General features: G+C 38.6%; 1 protein-coding gene across 1 annotated transcript in view; it reads left to right on the forward strand.

Annotated features, from left to right (window-relative positions):
* ANKFN1 (ankyrin-repeat and fibronectin type III domain containing 1) overlaps positions 1 to 25,219 on the forward strand; it is a 95,726-nt gene extending 70,507 nt beyond the window's left edge. The window contains 10 exon segments of the mRNA XM_010002767.1: positions 2,540 to 2,637; positions 4,142 to 4,232; positions 7,443 to 7,550; positions 13,478 to 13,577; positions 14,739 to 14,871; positions 15,442 to 15,558; positions 19,203 to 19,418; positions 21,552 to 21,718; positions 23,122 to 23,272; positions 25,028 to 25,219. Coding sequence (XP_010001069.1) covers positions 2,540 to 2,637; positions 4,142 to 4,232; positions 7,443 to 7,550; positions 13,478 to 13,577; positions 14,739 to 14,871; positions 15,442 to 15,558; positions 19,203 to 19,418; positions 21,552 to 21,718; positions 23,122 to 23,272; positions 25,028 to 25,219 — 1,373 coding nt within the window.
* The last annotated feature ends 206 nt before the right edge of the window (positions 25,220 to 25,425 follow it).

The raw sequence follows: 25,425 nt of genomic DNA on the forward strand, positions 1-25,425 counted from the left end.
CACCAAAGTGCTGATTTAGTATTTCAAAACCTACTTCCTCAGCTGTTCCTGAGACGGCTTTCAAGGCAACATCAGCCTTTTTTCCCTTTGGTCTTTCAACTCTTTCTGAACTCAGTGGTCCTTGATTATTTCTGAGAACAAACTGCTATGCTGTTGCTAGTCCTTATACTGGTTTGTGATGTTTCTGCTGTATCTGTGCTTGCAAAAGTGTAGGATTACATTTCTGTTCAGATTAAGGCAGTTAATTCCTCTTTGGGGCAGTGTATTACGAAATCTAAATATTAAGAACACTTTTAAATGCCAGAACACAAGTGGAAGGGTTGAGAAGGAGACCCCCAGCAAGACTAGGGCTGCAATGTTTGTCTGTGTAAACTTACTCAAATTTAAACATCCCACTTGAACTACAAGTTTATGTTTGGGCACCCTCCAGTCCACAGAGCAGCTAAAAGTTTGGGACGCTCAAAAAGCAGCTTAAAGCTGCTTATTTCACCCTTGGCTTTTGTTTCCTGCTGCCTAAAGCACAATGTTGCCCCTGCCACTCATGCTGAGAAAGAGTCAGTTGTGCCTGGGGATTTCAGTGAAGACAGGATTTGCTGGTAGAACATGTTGAGTGACACTACATTGCCTTTCATGAATCTTTGAATAGAAAAACGGTATCTGAAGTGATGCAAACCTGTTGATAACATGATCAGCAGTTCAAACAAGGTTTCTCCAATTTATTCTTAGGGAAAATGGACAAAATGTCTAAGTTTGCAACAATGCACTCATGATTTAATAAGTGGAGTTATAAACCCTGGTAAGTAATGGTTTATAGTGGAAACTCTGACAGGCCATCAAGTTCAATGGTACATATAAGCATGCATATCATTAATTCGTTAACAAAAGCCTACAACACAGTACTGTAACAGTCTCTACTTTTTAATGTACAGAGATAGATTCCACTAAAGGTGGCAATAATTAAGTATCTAAAACCCATGAAAAACCAGAAAAATGTACAGTGAAAAAGGTCAAAGACAATAGACAAAACCAATATCCTTTTCATTGCAGCAAATACAAAATTGTTGCAGAACATACTGTGCATTCACAAACTGCAATCACAGAAAAGGAGCAATTAGGATAGCAAGAAAAGTGAGTTGTGCTATTGACACTTGGGTATTTTAGAAAAATGTGTTGGCAGTTAAATGTTGTATATGCTGAGCAAAAAAAAAAATCTGTGAAGCCTTTTTCTTTTCATGTGAAAATACCAGCGTGACACCGCCAGAAGGTGAAAATTCCACATCCTGAAATGAAAATATCTATACACTCTGACCTATTCCAAATCACTGACTTAAATACTAATAAGTAGGCAAATAAAGTATCTAGAAACTATTTTGTGAACCCTAAAGAGAAAGCTTTGGATTGAATTCTCTAGCTTGGTGTAAATCCAGAAAATTGATGTTATTTGCCTGTCTCTACAGTAGAATAATTTAAGGGATTAATTTCACTATTTTTCTTAAAGGTTCTCTTAGAAGTTTGAGTCTGAATGTACAAATTACTAACTTCCAGAGACATGACTCAGGATTGACTTTAATCATGGTGCCTGTCATTACTAAAGTCTAATTTAAGAAAAAGAGCCTGGTTCCCTACTTGCAGCCCTTGGTTCCCCACTTGCATGTATTCATTTTTTTAAATAATCTAATAGTTTTTCATAGTCAGTTTGATACTATTTCACATGTGTATTCATTCTTGAAGTACTGAGAAAGAGTACTGGCAGCAGGACTACTAATTTCATAACCCCTTAGGCAGGAATATGACTCACCTGTCCTGGTTGATGAGAGCACTTTGGTGAAGGCATCCATTGTAATTTAGGCTGCAGGGGAAGTTGGGAGGGATGGGTCAGCCCAGCACCACTTAATTCACTTCAAAAGTGAATACAGGTTAATAAGTCCTTCTGGAGCTCTGTAATTTCAGTGACCACAGCAGAATCAGGTTTGGACAAGAGAGCCAGAACCCAGTGAAACCAAGAAAGAGACTCTGGCACATGTGGGATCTAGTCTAAGGAGGATATTTTAATACAAATCAGCCAAGACTCGGTGATGAGAGTTTCATGGCCCTGTGGAGCCAAGAGGCCTCTCTGCCCTTGCCTACCTAGGGAGATCCAGTTGCAAAACAGTGCTTTTTGTTGGTTTGGATGTGTAAACTGCCAAATGGCACTAGCAGGCCCAAATCTACTCTCTCCCAATGCTTCTCTTTCTTTAAAAGGAAATTGTTTAAATGAAGGCAACTGTTGATTCCATGTACTTTGTATTGCAGTGTATTTTTAAGCATTCTTTCTTGAAAAGCTTTTGAGCAATATTTTGTTTTTCTCTCTCATACAGAGAGATATAATTTAACTATTGTGTGAAGTTTTGCTAACCACTATTGTTAAACATGACTTCTAGTATCCATATGGAATGGGAAACTTCTAGGAGAATAGTTCATCTGTGAGTGAACCAAGTACTTTGGTTTCTTTGCTTGGACTGACATCTGATTCGATTTTCTCCTGCTATTTGATTCCTAGTGGAATGGAGCTTTTCAGAAGACTTTTCTCCTTTGGTTGGTGAAATAATAATGGATAATCTTCAGTCTTTGAGGTGCACCATTTCAGGTCTCAGAACGGTGAGTGCCAAATGACTTTTTTAGATCTTGATGCTCTCTGCCACCCCAGTGACACAAAGACATAATAACTTGGTAATAACTGTGGAGCACCTTTCTTCTAGCAGCACTTCAAGCCATTAAGTATAATATGCCTAGTATCCATAATCCAAAAACCACAAAGGAATAGAAAGACAGCATGAACTGTTTTATAAGTAGTCATGCTTAGGGGAGATCAGAAAAGGCTGGAATGAAAGCTCCTGTTTTTTGGATCACAGGATAGTCTTTGGGCAGAATCAAAGGCTCATGCAAGATCTAGGCCTGACTCTGATGACCAAAAGCTAAAATAACAGTTCTTCTCTTCTATTTCTTCTATAGGAACATGCACATTCATGGCAATCACTGTCATTTGTGTCATTTAGTTTTTATAAATGTTTTACACTGATAAGAACTGGGTCGGTGACAGATAAAACTGGAGAATATTTGTACAGTTCTTAAGCAGAATAATTTTGACCATGTGTCTCAAAGTCATTTTCCTATGGGCTGCTGAGGACCATTTGTGTAATCAAATTTTGATTCACAAAATACTTGCTGGAAGTAAAGTTTACTCAAAATGCCATTATTTCCACTGGAAACATCATCAGAGGGGCACAATCCAGCATCCAGTGAGCTGGAGCCATTCCATGGAATTCACTGCACACTGAGTCAAGCCTACAAAGTTATGGTAGGGGGAGACATGCATGTCACACTTGACCAGTGCCCCAAAACACGGGATCTCAAAATGAGATAATTAACTTTAAATGGTAAGCAATGAGCACAATATAAAAGCCTCTACATAGAATAGAAGATTAACAATTTTTTTTAAAAAAAAAGGGTTTTTTCTAGCCTTTTGTCTGAAGACATGTTTTATTTGAAGCACACTGCCTTCTAGGGACCTGAGCCACAATATTCATTTACTCTGTTTCTCATTTTCTTCAACAAAACAGAGTAACTGTTCTTAAGTTAAAGCAAGCTTCCATAGGTGTCTGTTAAGAGCTGTGCTTAACGTGTGCTTGTTTCTACTCTCCAAAGGTCATTACATATTTAAATTAAAACTTAGACTCTCAGAAGTGCTCTCCATTGCACTAGATTTATGCCTCAAGATCAGTGATAAAAGTCTGACTAAGTTCAGTGGCAGCCAAGCAAAGCTGCTTCCATTGCCATGCTGGTAGAGAGAGTCTTACATACACTAGGAAAAAGGGGAGTTCCTATTCCTGAAATCTGACTGTAAGAATTCCAAGCGTTCAGCTTTGGTAGAAGAGACTGCAGTTTGTCCATTGGTGTTGTTCTGTCCTGTTAACTTTCAGCAGATCACCTGCCCTGAACTCTTTGTACTATCTGTCCATCTGTCATGGTGCACCAGTTGATGCTGCTGAAAGCTATTCCAGTTTTTCAAGGAAAACATCCTTGGGAGGGACTGCTCTCCAGTTATTACTGCCAAGATTTTGAGTCAAGAGATAGTTTTGACTTCGGTTGTTTCCATTTGCAGGGCCAGAGGTATTATGTCCATGTTTCAGCATACAACATGAAAGGATGGGGACCTCCACGAAAATCTACTCCTGCATATGCTTCTCCTTCAAGTGGGTTCAGTTTGTCAACCCTCCTAGTTTGATTAGTGATGTTGCTTTGTAAGAAAAGACAAATATTCTGGTTCATGATTTAATTGTCATGCCACCTAGGAGTGAAATTAATAAATAAAGCTCAACTCCTTCCACCCCCTAAAAATAAGCAAAATAATAATATATGTTTATTTGTCTTATATTTTATTCTTGTCTAGTCCTTTGGCAGAACATTGTCATCCAGTCACTAACACTTCAGTAAAATTAGAAGTAATTTTACTTTCATATATCTTACTAGAGTTCTGTTATGTGGAACCTCATTTGCCAGTACATTAATGGATCAAAACCTGAACTGCTAGAACCAAAACACTGATATATATCATATGTAATTTTGTATTCTGCATTCTAGTATTACAGATCCCATTCACTGGACCATTCTCACAGCATCCTTCCTCTGTGTAAAATACTCTGGTATGGACACACATGTTGATAGGATTTAGCCTGTAAGCACTGAAATATTCCAGACATGTCCAAAACTTTTCTTCCTTCTCAAACCTGTGACAGGTTTTCTGAGACTCTATTAGAACTGTGTTTGACTATAACCAGGTTTAACTACGTGGCACTTGGCCCCACAAACCAAAAATTTACATCAGGTAAGAAACAGACTCTTATAAATCCCCAAACCACAGGGCCCTCTTAGCAAGACAGGTGACATGTAAGACTGTAGCTTTTTTTTTGCTTTGAGCACTTTGCATCCTCTTCCCTGTCTGTATCTTCTCCAGTATTATTAACCTTCTGAAATCTGACAGCATGTGCCAATTCCAGAGCTTTGGGATGTAAGGCAAGTTTTCCTGCAGATTCCAGTGGGTCATCACAAAAACTATGCCAAGTATTAAGTTAATTTCCCATGTTTAGTGTTTCAGGGATTCTGGGCTTTAGAGTAGCAGAAAGTCCTAGACTTGCTGGCATTAGAGTCCTGTTGTCACATGCAGCTGCTCAGAACTCATAAGTCCCTGCTTTCAGCACTACTTCCAGACTACTACTGGAGTGCCTGGGACAATCATTGTGGGGGTGTTTGAAAGGAAGCCAAGGTAACAAAAGGAGTCTTTTAAATTTCCCTGCAGGAGAGCAGGAGCATTAGTTGATATATATGGGCTTTTTTGTGAGTTAATAGCAAAGAAAAATGTTTCTTCGTTGCTAAATGTATGTGTTTTCTTTGTTGGTGAACACAGAAGCATTAGGCAGACTCAGCTCACTGTATGAGAGAGCTGACAAGAAGGTGTTATTTTCACTAAGTATCCTTAGTGACACATGCTTAAGCTTTACACCAAGTGAGGCCAGCAGAGCCTAGATGTAAATTATATCATTAAGTAAGACAGTAATCAGAATTTCAGCTTGAGAGACAAGATGTTACTTCTGCAGTTACTGGGGGCATAACTTCTTTATCCATGAGACTGCCTTCAAGCACTGGTTTTGAAAACTAGCAGATATGTGCTTGGCAAGGAGGCAGCAACCTGAAATTACACAAGTGTTGCATAACAAACAATGCCCTAAGCTAAAAATTAAATGGAATACATTAATGCTCTACAAAGTTGTCTGTAACAGCAGCCAGGAGAATATGCGAGGGAAATGAAAGCATTAGGGCTTCATCCTGATCCATCCCAAACCCAGAGCATCAAAGGTTATTGACATCCTTGGAGATGCATCTGTGGAGCCTGACACTGGATGCTTGCCACCCACCTCCGGTTTCCCCTACATGCAAAACTGCAGCCTAGGAAGTGGTGGCCAGTGCTGCACAGCTGGTCTGTGAAATCACAGCAGATAGTAATATTTCACATTAGCATGTGAGTGGTGGACAGTGAGGGAAAGTGGTCTGAGTTCCACATCATTTTTAAGGTAGCCAGCCATCTGGAGGCTCAATAGGTTTGGAAACAATGGGGACAGAGAAATCATGAGGTTGTTTGAAACTCTACCAAGTGTGATGAAACCAAAGCACTCTGAGATTGGTGAGTTCCACTTGTTTCTCTTGGCTGCTCACAGGAGACCTAAGACATTGCCTCTCCACACAGAGCTATAAATGCAGCTGGCCCTTGAGCCCTGCTACACCATACAACATGCAGGGCAGCCACTCTGCAGCTGTTACAACTGCTCACAGGCTATCAGGATAGCAAATGTCTTCCCTTTCCACCCTGTTATAGGGCTGCTATACTAAATGGCAGCAAATATGTATTTATATCCCTGGCATAGCAACCCCATTGGAAGGAATTCTTGACTCCAAACTTGCACCAGAAACTAGATCTGTGTATTTAGTGAGTGAGCAAACTGTTTGTTGGTGGCTGTGAATATATACATGGCCTTTGCCAGCAGGTTGGAAGCGTGTCTCCTTTGCAGCCAGATCTCTAAATACCTTGATCCACCATTGCTTTGAGTCAGGAAACTGGTGCAATACTCTTTGTCATTATAATGAAAGTATGAAAATAGTTATGTCTGGAATTAAAAAGCTCCTCTCTGATACACTCAGTTTTATCCTACTATTTGTGATGAGATTGTCTGGTTTTTAAAATGCAGATTGAGACTGTAGCTAGCAGCAAAGGAGCAAAGACAGGGTCTTTTGTAGGTTGAAGGTGCATGGGACAGGAACAGCAGCTTCTTGCCTCACGAGTGCAGTGCTGAGCAGACCAGAGGCTCTAGGGCAGGAATTGCCAGCATTTGTTCAGGCCTCTGCTGGGAACAGATTTTCAGAAGTGATTTTACTCAGAGTATGTTTTTCTGGCTACAGAGCTAGCTCTGGGTGTAGGAAGATGTTAATTCTCTGTTTTCCAATCGGTTTCCTATATAACTGCTTTCTGGTGCCTCAGCAAACCTCAGCAGCAGCAGCAGTGTGAGCTGGATGAGGTACAGGGTGTCAGCACGGGGCAGGCTCTTCAGCTACAGAGCCTATTTATGTACTGAAGAGAAATACCCATTGTCTAGTCAGTCACTACAGGAGCTTCTAGGAGCTGATTGTGAGCTTTCTTAATAATCATTATGATTAATTACCTAGGTGGCACAAAGCAAAGGAAACATTGTACAAGTAACAACAGCAGACTTAAAAACAACTGCAATTTTTTTTGTGTGTGCCCAGATGTAAAACTCCTCTCAAGCCAAAAACTCTCAGAAGGCAAGAAAATATTTTAAAACCTTCTCCTGCTCCTTTGTGTTTCATTTCTGTTTATTTCCTTTGTTCAATAGACTGGAAAGACTGCAGTGGAAGAGAACCTCGGCACAGGGGACACACTGAGGCCCTGGAACGTCTCCTTCAGCAGGTTCGAGCAGCTCATCAGCATTATAATTGCAGAGGTAAGGATAAGTATCCGGGTGCTAGGGCACCAGCTGAAGCCTCTGCGGCGCCTGTAATTTTAGCAGTTTTCTAACTAGGTCATACCTTCTCATTCATCAGGAAAAGAAAGATATTAATATTGGCCCATCTGGAATCACTTTAGCATGCTATCTTGCTCTTAACCCTTGAAATTAGTTGGATGAAAACATCTGCAAGCTAGAATACACACAAGCACAGACACACCCTTTCTCCCTCTTTACCCTACACACCTATTGATTTGTGTTTTCCTACAAATTAGTTTCACACAGGATTCCACTAAAATGTTTCAAGGATCTCTTATTTTTTTCATATAAAGAAATACTTTAGGGAGATGACAACCCTTTTGGATCAAAAGAGGGGACTTGGCTGCCTCCAAATGGAAGACACTAAGTACTCTAGTGGATGTGATGCCAATCTATAATGAAAAATACTTGCATGATGCAGTGGGAAGATAAGATTGCTACATTTTCAAATAGAATGGATCAAAACTAGGAGAGAGTATGAATCTCAGCCAGCTCTTTGCTCCTCATTCATGAGAAACAGACTGTGCCTTTAATAGCTCAAGAGCCAAGGCAACAATTTGGCATTCTTTTTCAAGCATATATAAAAACTCCTGTTCTATATGGGTTGTTGAAAAGTACTATTTATTTTCTTAAAATAAACTTCTAACTGGAATAATGCAAAGGAATTTATTTTAAACTGAAAAGTTGAACTACCATGAAGTTTTCATTTTTCTTCACCTAGTCTGACTGTTATGTCAAGATGCATCAATGAATCTAAAATCACAGAAATACTGAGGGCTAAAATAATCCGGCTGAAATGGCAAGATGCAGCCTTTGTTCTTTACGTGCAAAGATGTCACTATCACGATGATTCCACAGGCTGCCACAACCCATTGTAACCATGGCAACTTAGCTACTCAGCTATGTTGCTCGGAAAAGGAAAGGAGACATTGCAAGAAAATGTTGTTTTTCTAATTAAGATTCATACAAGCCTTATCACTTGCAGGTGGTCCTGGTACTGAAAATACAGATTATGTCTTCTATCTCTTATGTAGCTTTTTTCGTGCTATTTTTCTCTTTCCTTTCTGAAGTTAGTGCATAACTCAGGTCTTTCAGGCCACCTTCCTAGTCAACAGCGATGGAACATCTGAGAATATTTGTAGTATAAATTATTTTACTGACATACCAGCCCAGAACAGAAGCAGTTATAAGCAACATGTAGAAAATCCCTTCTTTTGAGAATCTGACACCAGTGCCTGGTTCTTATAAAATTCCACTGCTCCAGAAATTAGCCCCAGTCTCAAAGTGAAGCACAGACAATTCTGTTGTTGATTTCTGACTTCTTTTCCTTAAATAATAAATAACAACATAGAAAATCTGTTTAACTCTGAACATTTTATTGCACATCTGAAAGAGGATGTGGGAGCTTAAATGTATCAGTACGACACTGTGGAGTCAGCTTGAGCAACATCCTTGCCCCCAACCAAATTAAAAATCTCATAATTGCTTGTAATGTTAGCATTGCACAGTAGTATACTTTTGACAAATCAAGATTATAACATAATAAGAGAGCTTTTGGAACTTGTTTTAAATATATGACTGATGTCAGTACCTTGTGTTTTGGTACTTTGGTAAAGAATCAAGACAAAGCATTTTCAGAAAAAGTAAGGACTATAACATCATTTTGACTCTGAAATTTTATTCTGGTATTTATTACCCTCAGTGAAATCTGAAGATGTTGATCTAGGATCTGAGATCAGCTACTGTATATGGCCCAAAACCCCAATAACAGCTATAATATAATATAAACCTGAGCTTGATTCTTAATTAATGCAAAAAAGCATTATTCAACTAAGATGGATAGAAGTCAGCATGGCTATGCTGTTATACACAAGGTAGGGATGTGCTCAGGCATTTATGCATTCCTCACCATGCTTCTCTTTACCACACTCTTCTTTAATCATGCATTATATTGTAACCTGTGTTTTCCTCATTTGCTTTAGAGGTGTCATAAATAGCCAGACATTGTAGAGTATCCTGGAATCTGTTTACAGCCACTGATTTGCTGTGGTTTATTAATGAGAGCAGAATCAAACTCTGCATGAATTAAAGCTAGATGAAGACAGAGGCAGGACTCCAAATTAGGGTCCTGGCACCTTGGCTTTTCACTAAGTTACTCCCCACAGGATATCACACACATGCTGCTCAGCCTGGATGAAGGAGAGTGCAAGGGAGGTGGAAAAAACTGAGGATAGTTGATCTAAAAGGTCTGAGATACTTGGATAACAAAGGCAAAAAGCCTCAGATCACAGAGGAGCTAGAAGAGCAAGGCTGTGTGGTGCTGCTCCAGTCATCTGGGAGGGTGAAATTGCACAGATTCCACACAGATCTCTTGCCCGAGTCTGTTCACTCAGGCTTTGTGCTGCAGCCTCTTGCCCTACGCTTTGCATTACAGGGGCTGAAGAAAAAATACCAGGAAGAATACATTGGAATGTACAGTGAGTTTAAGAGCTTTTGGAATTAGATCAGCTGTTGCTTTTGAACCTGCTCTGCGATATGATGAAATCTCCTAGGGAATTACTTAGGAAGTTTTGCTTTCATATGTTTAATCTTCTGGAAAACCCTGATGATTACAAACAACAGTCATCCATTTGTCTTCATAATACCATGCTACAGGCTATCATAACTGAGTTACTACAATTGTATGTCCTGGCAACACTTCAAATGTATTTTTTACGTTGTTTTTTTTCTTGTAGATCATTCTTTCTAAACAATTGTGAATGGATTAAGTAATTCTGTGATGCTTCATTAAGAAAGAAACCCAACTCTTCACTAAATGCTTCCCAGATACTTTTTTTCTGAAATGTGGTTGAAATGCATTTTACTCAAGTCAGAGGTGAAAAAAAAAATATTCTAATTTCAATTTAATTCACAAGTAGAGCAAGTAGGTTTATTGCACTTAACAAAGAGAAGGATCTCTGATTCCACAAGGCATTTAAAATGTTTGCATTGTAATGATTTGTGAGGACATACCAAAGCAGGCTTGCAAGCCATAGATTGAGAATTTCCGCTAAGGAATTTAAGAAGTTACAATTTCAACTGGCCAGTATTTACACCTTTAAATTCTGTGTGAAATTATGTTTCCATGCACATTATCCCAGTGCCAGTTTTCTGCACTGCTAAAAATGTGCAGGTTTAAATTGACTTTTGAATTTGTGTGGAAGTTTCCAGCTATTTGGTCTATTTTCATAAGGTTGCAGAGTTACTGAAAACTCTAAACCACTTTTTATGCTGTCCACTAGGATTTCAGTAGGATCTAGCTCATCTTGTGCTAATTTGCTTCCTTATTCAGGGTCATCCTAAATTATATTTAGCTGTTCCACAGGCTATCAGATTTGTGGGGGTAAGATCTCAGATAATTCTGCACTGAGTTAGTTCCATTTACTTCACATCTGCCACTTGAGGAAAGGCACCCACTTGTCTAGTGATAGGACAAAGACTTCCAGATGATCTTCCTCCTCAGAGAAATGGCACAGCATAACAGACATTCCTCTAGAGCAGAGCCCAGATGCACACTAGCAGCCAGAGTATGTAACTTTGTTCTTACTCTTCCACAACTGACTTATGTTGCTTTTAAATATCTATTGCATTTAAATGAACTGCAAAGAAATGTTTACTCATCCTATCTGAGAAGAGAAAAACTGCTAGTGTTGTTCATATACCTTTGTAGTTAATTGCCTTCTTCAATCCAGGTTTGAATGCTTCTAATTCTCTAATCTTGGCAACTACTTGTTCACTTCTGACCTTCTATTAAAAGTGTTCACAGCTCTACTGCTGTATCATTTTATTAAGATAAACATCTTTTGTTGTTATTGCTGTTTTTCTATAAAGGTTAGTCTCTGTTATTTATTAGTTAATTAAATAAGAAAGTTCCATTTCCTGTAGACCCAAATTATCCTCTAATCTCAGTTCCATAGTTTTTGGCTTCTAGACACACTATCCTGCAAACCAAAGGCAAATAGCAAAGTAGGAGAGTTTACAGTCTCCATTTAGTTTTACATTATTTCTTTTGTTGTTGGTTTCTGCAAAGCTGTGGACTAAACCCAAACCACCAAATAGCCCAATAACATATATTTCACTTGTAATGTGCCCTTTTATTTTAATGCTGCAGTCTCTGGGTGTTTTATACAGAATTACATTGCTTTGCCTTCAAGCAATTTCCTCCTCCCTTCCCTACATCCTCAATATAGAAGAAAATAAAAGTTGCATAATTAGAATGTAATTTATATTCTGAAGGTAATCTTAACCTTGGAAAAAGGAAGGAGTAGGACAAGAGTTTTCATGTAGCATTTGGTTCACAGTAAAATAAAAATTATCTGAGGAGATATGGATAGAAAAACATGTTATTTAAAAAAAAAAAAAAAAAAGGAAAAACAAAGATCAGTTGCACCAAAGGAGCAGTCACGGATTTGGATGAGTCTGTTAAAACTAAGCTGAACAGCACACTGGAGAATATGCTGTGGAGAACAAGTTTGCACTGGAAAGACAATGGATTTGATTATCTAATAAGTCTCATACATCTGAATTGTATGATTTCACCCTCAATAGAACCTTGTTCTCTTTGTACTTGCTGTTCAGCAGAGTGGTAATTATTGCTAGCAATGTGTCGTCTTTCTGTGATATTCACTGTGCAGATTATGGTGCAAATTTATTCATCATTTTAAAATATGTTGAGCACTTCCACAGATGGGGTTTTGACAGGAGCAAATTTAGATGTTCTTTAAATGTTCAAACTTAGAACTCACTAGGGAGACACAGATAGACAACAACTGTTCTGCACTGGAGGTAAGTGGGAAATATGTTGTTCTGAAGACACCTAAGCAGACTGATTAACAGCTTCCAGCAAATAATTCTTCATGAGTCATATTCTTCCCCTACTGCAGAAGGGTGTCCCTCCAAATGTTTCACAGTTCAGTCTGGATAGGTATCCATGCCTCATCCAAATAAACAGTCAGATCCTGGAAAACTGAGTTGTACTTTCACAGTTACGTTTTTCATTTTGTCTTTCTTTTCAGATCTGTAGAATTAATTCTTTTTTAAAAAATTCTGTGTTTCTGCTGTTTCTCTTGCAGCAGCATTAAACAAGAGGGACACTGCAAAAGACAATGAAAACCCCCTCAAGCAATTTTAAGCACCTAACAGCAACTGACAAGACATTGTACATTGTACAACCCTGCATGTTCCACACTGCCACCCATTGGTACACCCACCACCGTCTGTCCCCGGGAACACAGCTGGAGCCAGCTGTGGCACACAGCCTGGAGTTGCCCTTCTCATTGGAAGATTTTGCTTTGGCTGACAAGGCAAATGCATGAGAGAAGGAAAGACATCAAGTCAAATTCATGAAAGGGAAAAATAATTTCCTTTAAGCTTTTACTTAGGTTAGACTGGCAAGGCTGTGATATTAGTAATTGCCAGAACACCAATTATTCCATTCTTAGAATCAAGACATATGTGAACAGATATTGAGGAACTACAACACCCTACAATGTAGGCTGATGGTTTTATTATCTTCTTGGGTTTTTGAGACCACTTGCAAAATTCATATCCGTTCTGAATAGTAAGAGCACATGGTACTAGTTCACACCACATTTTGCCTAGGAGGAAAACATTTTTACCAAGTCTGAGTTTGCTGCAAGGAAATTGTTTGCTTTTGCATATCACTAAGATAAATCAATTTTAAGCAAAATATTGTATTGGAACATATATCTAAATGATGTCTTTTGAAAGGAACATGGTGGGCACTGACTGAAAGAGCATTGTCCTTCAAGAGACAAAGGTTCTTTATGAGATACTAACTGAAATTTAAGTGCTGGGTTTGGTTTCCTTTTCATTTTCCATTTTAGAAAGTTCTAAGTTACAGAATGCTGGTCGCAAGCAATCAGTTTCCAGGAGCCTGAAGCACCTGTTCCATTCATCAAACAAGTTTGTGAAGACACTGAAACGGTTTGTCATTCATTTTATCTCCCAAACATTCTCAGTTTTAGCTAGCAGTTGTTGCTCTTCTGTACCAGTGAAAAGCACCTTAGAAATATATGTGAAGGTTCTGCCACCAATGAAGCTGCAATCAATCAGAATGAACCTAATAAAATCACAGACGTGTAAGACTGATGCAGCTGGTAGGAAACTAATGCTCCAGTTCCTACTGAAATCAATAGAATCTTTTCATTTTTGCTGTTAGAAATCAATTTGAATCACAACAGAGTGAAAAATCTGCAAACACAAAGTACAGCTACTGTGGTATTTTGGAAGTACTGCCTCTGCTGCTGTTCAGTAATGAAACTATGGTATTTATTTCATTCATAATATAAAATGCAGGGCTCGGGTAACATGTTTTTTATAGTCCATTGGCAAAAGCAGCATGTCTAGAATTTTCTAATATCTTTAGCTAGGTTTGCAACCCACTGTGACCCAAACAACTCTCAGCCCTGATAATTTGTTCTAGCAAACAGAAGTTGTGTATGCTGGATTATTTCTTCTTTCATTGCCAGGAGTCTTCAGTTTTCTTTTTTGTATGTTGATAACAGTCAGATTCTTTCAGAAGAGCTCTCCAGGGTCTTTAAATTCCCTAAGGCAACTACTTAGCATACATAACTAATTGCAAGGGCAAATATTGAAAGCAATGATCTCTATAAACAGTTTTGCAGATATGCTGGCCAAATTGCACTCAATTACACTAATGTAAGTTCATAATAACCCACCTGATTTCAGTTGAGTTGCTTCAGATTTAATTTGAGGTAAACAAGGGCAGAACTAAGCTCATAAATGACAAAATGTTTTGGTAAAATTTCTGATTTCTAAAGGGGTAAAGCCTCAATTGTGTACTGTTTACTCTGGCAAAATTCATACTAAAACTGATGTCAGTGGCTTGAACAAATTAATAATTTCTGAGATTCCTTTAGTCTCACATCATCTAAAGTGATAAACTTCCCAAATATTTTTCAGGGTTTGCTGGCTGAAATTACATGATCTATATAGCATAGAAGTAAAGACCAGATGATTCAGTTTGTCTCCTCAGAACTTAACATCTGTGACTTTTTTACTAAAATTTAGCATGGATATGAATAAACATGAAAGGTGTTTGACAATGTTTCCTTCTTTCTATAGGGGACTCTACTTATCTGTTGTCTTTTTTTATAAAGACAACTTATTAGTAACCAATGAAGATCAAATCCCAATTGTGGAAATCGATGACTCTCACACTAGTTCAGTTATGCAGGATTTCCTGTGGTTCACAAAGGTAACAATGGGAGCCTCATTTCATATATTGCTTCTACATATATGTTGCCAGCAGTTTATAGGCCTGAGCTCATCATTCTGAATATATGAAACACCGTTAAAAAGCTAAATGATTAAGTGCTTTGCCTTTTACTCATGCTAAAGTATTTTCACAAACCATTTATACAGGTTAAATTCTGACTGGGTCACTGACAGTAGCACAATTGACTCTTTTAAATGTATGATCCTACATAAATGATTGCTACTTGGGTACATAAAGGTTTTGTGGCCACTTAGAGGAAGAGCCTAAAGAAAGAACTAAAAGTTTTAAAGTTGGTATTATGGTTATGCCATCATTCAAGCAATCTTCACACTGTTTTTTATACCCCAAATTACAGTAAATCAATTTTGCACAATAGTCCAAAAAGTAGTTGAAATAGGTGCATGATATTTAAAGAACAACTTCTGTGTCTGATTCAGTATCTGCTTCATATTTATCTAGGCAAGTCCAAGTCCAAAATGCTTTTAGTTTCACTTATGCTTTTGGAAATGCTGAGAACAAAAACTGATTAAACTGTGTATGTTTTTGCAGCTGTCTTGCATGTGGGATGATATCAGATGGCTGAGGCAGAACATGTCAATATCTGTGTCCTCATCAACAGCACTTCAAGCCAGGCAAAAGATGCTTTCAGCAGCAGCACAGCTACAGGTTGGTTGCATTGCAGTTTTCCAGCTTTTAACAGTAACTTTCTGATCTCTAAGGGATAGTACTGCCAGCTGTCCTATGGTTCAACACTCCCCACTGGTCTGGTCTTTGGAGTAGTGTTACCATCTATAATGAAATGAGCTACTTAGCCTCTCTTGCCAGCTGGAAGGAAGGAGTTATACTGAAAGTAAAGAGCAGGAAGAAGACAGGAAAGAAAAAATAGTGGTAGACAAAGAAATCATAGATAACCAAATGACCATAGATAAGCCTGTGGGTTTGCAGATTGGGAATTCAGGAGTTATAATCCTAATATTTGCTGCTCAAAAGTCTCTCAGAAGGCCTATTTATTATAAATTATTAATATAATAATGAAACATTTAAACTCTGGGTAAGATTTAGCACTGCCTTGTGCTATATGGGAACCTGCAGCATTAGGTAGTTTCTGTCCTTAACAGCAAGAACAAGTAGACTGCTCAAGTTGCCAGAATACTACTCTTGGTTCACCCATGGCTTACACACTGCTCAAGGGCAGAACTGCCATGTCTGACAGCAGGATGGCTATGCTGTTGTGGATTGTCAGTGGGAAAGAAAAATGAGTCTTTCATTAAGTTCTTGATGCCAACATTAAGTTCTTGTTGCCAACACTTTTAAGATGAAACATACCTTTGTGCAGAGAACCAGCCAAAGACTTGTTTAGACTCTTCAAAACAGAGACTAAGAGAGATCCAGTGGGGCACAAATCTGGTACTGACCTGTCAGCACAGTGGTAAGGACAGCAGAACTACATGCACTTTTCATCTCATGTTGTTAAGGCATAGCAGTGACTCTCAGGATGGTTCTGTTCCAACCTGTGCTACAGATACACCCTGATTTGTATCTTAGAACAGGTCACTTAATAATTCTGTGTCTCCGTTCACTATTTGTTATAACTACATTTTGTCTCGCAGAACATTTTTACATTTATTGTAAAACTTTTGAAGGATGGGTTTCATGATAACAAGAAATCCCTAGCTGGGAGGTAGACACTTTTACAAAGTATTTTCTTTTTTGGGAAAACACATTTTCAAAAAGATATGTGGATGATTTTTACAGAAAAAGTATATCCAGGCCTCACTTTCTCCTACCTTTTGTTTGAATGAAGTCACCAAAGCTTCCCAGAAAGATCTAAGGTAGAGTCATGAAATTAATGAAGACCTTCATATTGCTTGGCTCATATGTTTGCCATCCAGCCATCCCTCTTGTTATTGCCACTTACTGCAGTAAGCCAGGTTTTACAGCAGCTATGGGAGCCAGATACTTTGTGGCCATTATTAAGAATATCCATGTGGGGTTTGTTTTACATCTTTTGGCAAAACACACTGTACAGGAGAGTAGCCTTCCTGGGCAACCACCTGTCTTGACTGATTTCCCCAAAGTGTCCCGAAATACATGGAATGCCAGTCTGCTGTATCTTTATTGGAGGACCACCTGTGTTAGGCAGCAGCTGCTTGTCAGGCCTTTGAGCTGTCACTAGAGAAAGTTTTAACTATATCTGCTGAATGTTCCCTCTGGTGTGGTTAGCTCAGCTCAGGTAGCATGTATTCCTTTGGTCAGCTGAGTTCCATTCCCTCTGTGCAGATGGCCTGTAAGAGAGCATTGCTAGTATGTGTGGACTCCACTTCCAGATAACCAAGATTCCTGGTACATTGTGTACAATTTGCTACCAGAGATGTTAAGAGCAGAGCTTGAAGCACAGAGATACAGCAAATGTGTCCATGTGGTATATTTCTCTGTTGGATTTCTAGCAGATTTATTGTCCTTAACATTTGTTCTGTTAGCTTTGTCCCCTGACAAACACAGGGGTTGTCACTGATCTGCCAACCTCTAACGGTGTGTGGCCTAATGGGATCCACCAATGGAAGGATCTCAATAAAGTTTATATGGTTGAATACATTTTATTGAGGCAGTTAACAGACTGACTCCACAGGAATTTAGGACAGAATGGAAAAGATCAGTGACAACACAGCTGCTAGATCAGTAGATTCAGAGACAACAGGGACTGTAATTTTGCCTGTTGTTACCACTAGACAACTAAAGCAAACAAAACATAAGTGATGGGGTGCCAAGCCAAGCAGACACAAAAGTTTGTTAATACATGATTTAGTCATATATTCACATTAGTAGCTACCCCCACTTTCTGTGCTGGAGTGCCCTTCAGAATATACAGTCAGTAACAGTAAAGAACTGTTTGTTTTCATCTAGACACATTCGTCTGTTGCAGTGATTAATATGACAACTAGATGGCTAACACATACCTGCAATGATTTGTCCCACCAGTGGGCATATGGATTAATACAAAATGTATACTCAAGGCACCCAGTGTTAATCAATTTTGGAGGCTAACCTCAAGAGACACCAACTGCCTGCCCTTAGCTAAAACAGCCAAGTTATGCCACACAAAGGGCAGGCACTGTGCTGACTACCCAGAATTTAGAAACAATTTAATAATACAGTTTATAGTAAATATTACCTGCTAAGTACAGATAAATAAATTCAGGACAATCTGTGCTTTTACAATGTCATTAAGCTAATGTACAGCACTTCCCAAAACACACAATGTGCTACATTGTGAATTCAAGTTTTCATTTTAAACTACCCCCATCCTTATCCAGCTCACCATAAGTCTCTTGAGAAGTCGTGAAGTAATGAGCATATTTTAAATGTTAGGCATTTTTCTTTAAGACATCTGGGAATCTCTTCAGTGGCTGGTCACTGGATTGAGTGTGTTTGCACCTATAAGCAGATGCCTTACTGTGTGAGGAAAGGGATTTTGACCAAAATACGTATTTTATGTGGAGTCTTTTAAAATTGCTTTTCTTTAATCCTCACATATTTTCCTGGAGAGCTTTGCCCTGGTAGTTTGCTAGTTTCTGCTGGTTTTGTCTTGCACATTCTTGGTATCTGAAGTAAAAGGAAAAGGGTCCGTGTGTCTTCAAATTCCTCTGTGTTCCTTCACAAACACACCCCGCAGTTTAGCTTCAGAATTATTTACATTTGACACAGATATGGGGGCCTTTTGCTTTTGTTGCTGAAAATAATCTGAATAAATTTTAAACAGAGAACAGAAAATGGAGATTATAGTTAATGACGCTAACAGAAAATATTGAAGTGTCCAATATGAAAGATCTGGAGAGAGAGTAAGAATTTTATATCATCTCTGACATTTAGTTATGAAGAGGTTAAGATAGTCACCTAGCTCTTCAATGAGTTCAAATCACAAGGGTTAATTAATATCAAAGAAACCACCACTAGACCAACACTGAGTGCTTTTGAAAACTGCACCCTTTTCCTTTACATGACTGGGCAAAAACAGGAAGATCTGTCCCAATGAGTGAATTAGTTTGCAGTGTTTCCTTTTACAAAGGCATTGGGTCTTGGGCCTTTCTGATGTTCTCCATTAAATGTTGGACTAAGCACTGCTGCACTAAATAGACTAGAAGATCCACAGTTCAATCCAGAAACACAACCCAGGGAAAACTAAACTCAGGGTCTTCTTTTTACTAAGTCAATAGGACTGATGTCAGCGAGCACAAAGTTAAGTTTCAAAATATGCCACTCTCCTGATATATGACAAATAACTTTAATTTTTCAATGTGCTTGTTTTCTAGAATTTGCTGGGAACTCACAACTTAGGCAGAGTTTTTTATGAGCCAATCAAGGATCGACATGGCAATATGCTGGTAGTTACTATAAGAGAAATGGAGAGTCTTTATTCATTTTTTAATGGCAAATGGATGCAGGTATCCAAACTACAAAGCCAGAGGAAATCCCTCTCAACTCCAGAGGAGCCAACAGCATTAGACATCTTGCTTATAACAATCCAGGTAGTGCTTTACTTCTCTTATTGTATGTTATTTGCTTTTGTAAAGCCTGTGCCAGAGCCCTGATTTTTGGAAGATTCTTGTAGAATTTTAGGCTTAATTCAGTGCCCAATAAAATTAATGGCAAGGCTCCCACTGAAAGCAAAGTCTTGTATTACTTCCAGTGGGTCTGGAATCAGATCCTTAATATGTAAAATATCCATGAGATTCTAAAGAAATTACTTCAAAATCCTAGCAAATAGTAGAGTTTCTATCAGTTTCAGGAAACCATGCTATAGAATTCTTTAGCAAGTGATATAAAAACATTTTAAATTCTCTGGGATGTTCTTAAGCACCAATACAGATATTTATATTTCTGCGCTCCATAAGATTTTTCCATGCAAACTTGAACACTGAATCTAGGTTTAAATTTTTACTGTTCTACTGAATAAACTTGTTCTGTGGGGTTCAGAATTCTTTGGAGCCTGGTATAGTTGCTAAAGAATTCTTTACTGACTATAACCCTCCTTTAATTTCTGCATAACATGACCCTAGACTTCACAATTAGACAAATACCAAGGGAAGGATTGAACATAAAAGTTGCTTTGCACAGTCAGTTCAGTTAACATCACTGACAGCCATGGGTTTTCAGCCCTTCATGAATCAGGGTATCTGTAAACTCATGTTAAACATAGTTCACATAAAGATTAATATATGTTTTCTGTAGGTAACAGCAACCTATTTCTCACAAAATATCAGCAGCCAATCTCTCTCTCAAAGTCAGTTGCATAGCTACCCAAAATACTACAAGACAAATCATTGTCTTAGTCCCTTCTTTAGCACTCTCAGCTGGATGATGACTGCTGTGGTTTGTTTTTTTATTAGAGGCACTTTCTTGGGCAGAGACTGTGCTTTTTGTACCAGAAACTTCCAGGCAATCAAAATACACATCACCAGGTTTTAGGAACGTTAAAAAAATTCCAGAAGACAATAAAACTTACCTGATCTATGTTAGATTTAATATATTAAAATGTGTTAAATGTGTAGAAAAATTTCAATCTGGGCAAAGGTTTTATATTAGGAAACCCAAGCTACAGGCCAGATCAGATTTCCACAAAGATCCTAGTGGAAAAAATGTTCCCCTAATGGTTTACACATTCCTATCTAATGCCCACCCTTTCTTCTATTACTTGTTTAATCATCAAATGGGCTTTTTGTTCATGAAGTGCTTGTGAAAATGAGGATCTAATTGCATTGCTGAGAGCCAAGCACAGCACTGGCAGATAATTTGATGGTTCCAAGAGTAAAGGCATCAGGCCAGGTGTCTTAATTCTCACCCACTGCAGAAGCACACATTTCTGAGGATGGCAGCAGACATCATTTTTAGGGTAGTTTAGGCACACTGCTATACATAGCCTTTAAAAAGTCTCCTGGCTTCAGCAAATACACCACCATTATTAACTCCTTCTAAGCTTTATTTGTTGTTACTTGTTCAGAAAACACAGCCATTAAATAAATTTTGCAAGACACGAACCCCCATGCTCATAGAGATCTTCCTGGTGACAGCAGGTGACACAGAATAGGTTTTCTGGAGATGTTCTCTGAGAGTCTACATGCATTTCTTTGGTGAAGTACTGGCTTATACAGCCCCTCTCTCCCATCTTCCCCAGGTGAGAGCTTTTTCCAATGCTGCTCTGCTCCATCTGTGCAGCTATGTACCAAACATGAACCAGGGAACTGCTCTGGCTGAAAAATGACTGCTCCTTTTCCTGAGTTGTTTTTCAGCTGAATCAGTTCCCTGACCCAGCTCACTGCTGAAATGATCAGACAGGAATGCAGAGGTGGGTGTTATTTAAGCTAGTTTAAACACTACAGTTGTAGAAGATTGAAACCTCAGTTTTTTAGAGCCAACTCCTGCATGATGTGGAGAGCTCAGAGAACCTGTGTATGGTTTTAAGTAAAAAGTTGTCCAAGTGCATCCAAACTACCTCAAATTATTTATATGCTTAAGCATGTGCTTAAATGCTTTGTGAATTGGGAACACTCTTGAAACAAAGCAATGGCTGTAAAAACATTTGTTGCTTTTTGATCCCAAACTCTTCCGCTCATGTGGAAAAAAAAAGAGATTTTTATGTAGGACTGTTTCTCTTAAAACAGGACATACTTTCCTATCACAAACGAAGTCAGCAACGCCTCCCTCCCGGCTTGTATCTGGGTTACCTTAAGCTCTGCAGTTCTGTGGATCAGATTAAAGTGCTTGTGTTGCAGAAGTTGCCTAATGTCCTGTGTCATGTTAAAATCCGAGACAACAGCAATGTCTCCAAGTAAGTGAATATCTACATATTTACACACACATCTGTGGGGAGAGAACATTTGTTTTAAGTTTGAAACAACTGATCAAACTTAAGCACTAAGGAAATTTTGCCATTACAAAATGGTAGGTGCCAGCAAAGCTTGCCTCTGGTGTATGGCCTCAGTACTGAGCTATACAGGTATAGCTGTGTGTTTCCAGCAACCTGAAGGGCCCTCCACAGAACACTGGTCCATTGCTTTCTAAGGATAGTTTTCTGTGGTCAAATTCTGACAGTAGTGATGACCATCCCTCTATCTGTTAGGAAGGCCACCCTGCAGCCCTGATTCAGCCTCCAGTGAATTCAAGGTCACCCTTTCTCTTGATTTCAACTGACCATGGGGAGCTGGTGCTGATGATTTTTCTGTGTATTCTCTTGTGTAATATGTGGTTTCTCACTTTAACCCACAGCAAACACACAGCAATTGGAAACATATTCAGGCAGATGCTGTCAGCCATTGAGCTGCTGTGCTCTGGGAAAGCTGTTTTCCCCTTTGTCCATTGCTTCCCTTATCTATTGGGCAACTTCACTTGTACTGCCTGGTCCCTGCCCAGTAGACAACTAATTATATTGACTTTTTTCTGGAGCTTTGTTATCCCATACCATTTCAGAAACCATCTGATAATTTTGCGTGAGTAAATGAACTGGATATCTATATGGGTGACATGAAAATCCAGAATGTAGTGGTCAACGCTAACAAAAATTTTGGAAGGCATATAAAGCCTAGTGCTTCAAAGTTTATAACAATGTCTGACTCTTGAAGTTTAAGATCCGGTCTTTATTTAAGAGCAAATTGTACCACATCTATTACTTGTCTTGTAGTGGGGTTTCCTGTGTTTTTTTCTTGAATGTTTGGTGCTGGCTGCTTTTCAAGACTGAATACTGGGCAGGGTGAATGAAGGATTTGATCCAGAAAGATGATTCCCATGTTTATCAGGTCTAGAGCAGATATATGTCGAGCAAACCAGGAAGTTCTTTGGCTCCAGTAAGTGCAAGAGTCTGTCACAGAAATTAAACTTCCTGATAATTGTCACTGTTGTCATTTCCAATGCATGCTTTTTAAAATACTGTGGTAGCTATGGCATAAAGTATGTGAAAAAGAAAACATGGAGTGAGAAGCCTTAGTGAAATATTTCAAAGGCTGTTAGACTTTTAAAGGTTTGCAAGGAATGTTCAACCTGATGTACATGTGCTAGAAAAATTAAACTTTTCAAAGTTAGATTTTTAACCACAAACAATCAAGATTGCACAAGTTTAGAATGTTTTGCTATACGAGGATTAAACTATCAACAGATCCCAAATGCACATACACTGAATTCCTGGTTGTGCACTGAACTTTTGTTATATTTCTAATTTTAACTTGACTCAACATACAGAGATGAGTGGGAATGGATCCAAACACTTTCTGGCTCAGAATCTGTGGAAAGTATGGATCATACTTCAGACTGCCCTACTCAATTGTTCTTGTATGAGCTCCAGATGGCAGTGAAAGCTCTCATTAAACAGATCAATCTACCTCTGCATCAGGTATTTTCCTTTGTGGTATTTATCACCTTTTTAAAAACTGATCTCAAGGATACAACTCAAAGCTACAAACTGTGTAACTTGTGAGTAGGGATTAAATGTTAGTGTTGCAAGGAAAAAAAAAACTGATAAATTTTGTATTCTGTTATTCTAAATGTTGGGGGGGGGACACACACCTTCAATAAAACAGTTATTTTTCTGGATATTTGAACATAAAAGGATTAATAGACAAATTTTCAACTACCTCCTGTTTTTCCATCTGTAAGCATATTTGTGCCATTCAGGCAGGTGCAAATAAGCACTTCTGCACAAAACTAGTAGTTGTGAGAACCTTTACCCAGCTGGCAAAGAAATATGGGTCTTTATCCAGGCAAGAAGGGCAACTGATTGCTCTTTTAGAGGTAATAGTGAGGGTGTATGAAAAGCCTGCTGAGGGCACAGTATTTTGTTATTCTTTTACACACAGACAAACAGCATTTCTAAAACAGTTAGTTCCAGACCTCCATATTGCTGTGGGTGAGGAGAGGTACCTGGCTTCTGGCTTTACATTTAGGTACAAGAAATGTGTATATGAATAAATAAAGTCAGGGAGGATAATCTATAATGTGGAAGAGCCATTAAAAAATAAGCTAAGGAGTTTGTTTCTTGTTTATATTAATTCAATTTTATTTTGCTCTAAAAGGGTAAAGAGGGTTTAAAGTAAAAGTAAATCATCTTTATATTCACTTCATGGTCTGTTTGTGCAGCTAGAAAGATGTGGCCTTCAAATAAATTAATCTGGTTCTACATTTCTTGATTTTGAAAGGTTTAAGTTTTGCTTTTAAAAAGGAATCCATCAGTGCTGCACCTTCTAGCCTGAAGAGCCAAGTAAGACTCAAGTAAATCCAAATTAAGACAGATGGTGTGTTGCCTTGTGGTCAGTCACTCTAATTCAATAGGGCTCTGTAGAGGTCTCTGCTAGTGTATTTTCTTGGAGGTTATAGCTTTTGTGCATCTTTTTTTTTTTTCATTTGGAGACTAAAATATATTAATCAAACTGCAATGTTCCTTAGGCTGCAGTTCAGCCAAGCTCATCTATTGTGCCTGAGAGATAGACGTACATTTGACCTTGCAGTTAAACAGTTACGTTTTGATGACTCAGGACCAAACTATTATGTTAATTAATTTTTAATTCAACAGATTTATTTACGATTTGGGTTTTTTTGTGGTAATCGGAATCATGGACAATGACACTGGTGCATACACAGGGTAAAATGCAGTGCTGCACACAGCAGCTTTAAGCAGCCCCAGGCCAACTCCTGTGTGTGCCATTTTCTCTTGCTGCAGCACTTGTTAAACCTTCTCAGTGCTCTGTTGAGGGAGAGCTGCATATTTCTCTTAACCAACTCTAAATTGAATCTTAAAGGTTTTTAATTGAATCCATTTTCATGTTTTCACATAATTATGCAATCATAATCTTGAAAAGCACATGGCATGTGATCATTTTCTGCCTAATAAGAAACATAAATGTTGTTTTCAGGGCGGTTGTGCCTGTGTGTGTTGTTTTAATGTGGAACATTGCAGCTTTAAATCTTTATTTTATGTAGTGACATGAACCCACATTTAGCCCCTCCTCCCAAATATTTATGTTTTATAAAAATCCCGAGCTTGATGTTGTGCAAATTTTCTTTAATGTTTTATATCATTTGGGGTGTTGTTTATATAAGTGCCATGTTGTAATTCTCTCCTATTTCTTCCCCCGCGCGTGTCCCTCTACAGGCTAAGCACTTCCGTCTGTATACACAGGAGGTGTTGGAACTGGGTCACAATGTCTCCTTTCTTCTCCTGCTCCCCGCCTCAGACGACGTCTGCACTGCCCCAGGACAGAATAATCCTTACACCCCACACTCAGGATTTCTTAACCTCCCTCTTCAGATGTTTGAACTCGGTATAGTAGCTTGCTTCACCTAGAAATATTAGCCCAGTCTCCTTATAATAAAATCACAAAGTTGTATCTGTTTTCCCCCTTGTCCCAGTGGAGAGCCAATAAATCACATGATGGCTTTGGCAACAACACTACCTATAACTGTGTACAAGTTATAGAGAGAGCAGAGCAGTTAAAGCATATACTGTAGCAATCGTTATTGAAATGCAAAGCATAGAGCAAAGCCCACAGT

This window comes from Chaetura pelagica, unplaced genomic scaffold (assembly GCF_000747805.2).
Source record: "Chaetura pelagica isolate M959 unplaced genomic scaffold, ChaPel_1.0 scaffold47, whole genome shotgun sequence".
In the NCBI taxonomy this organism is placed as follows: Eukaryota; Metazoa; Chordata; class Aves; order Apodiformes; family Apodidae; genus Chaetura; species Chaetura pelagica.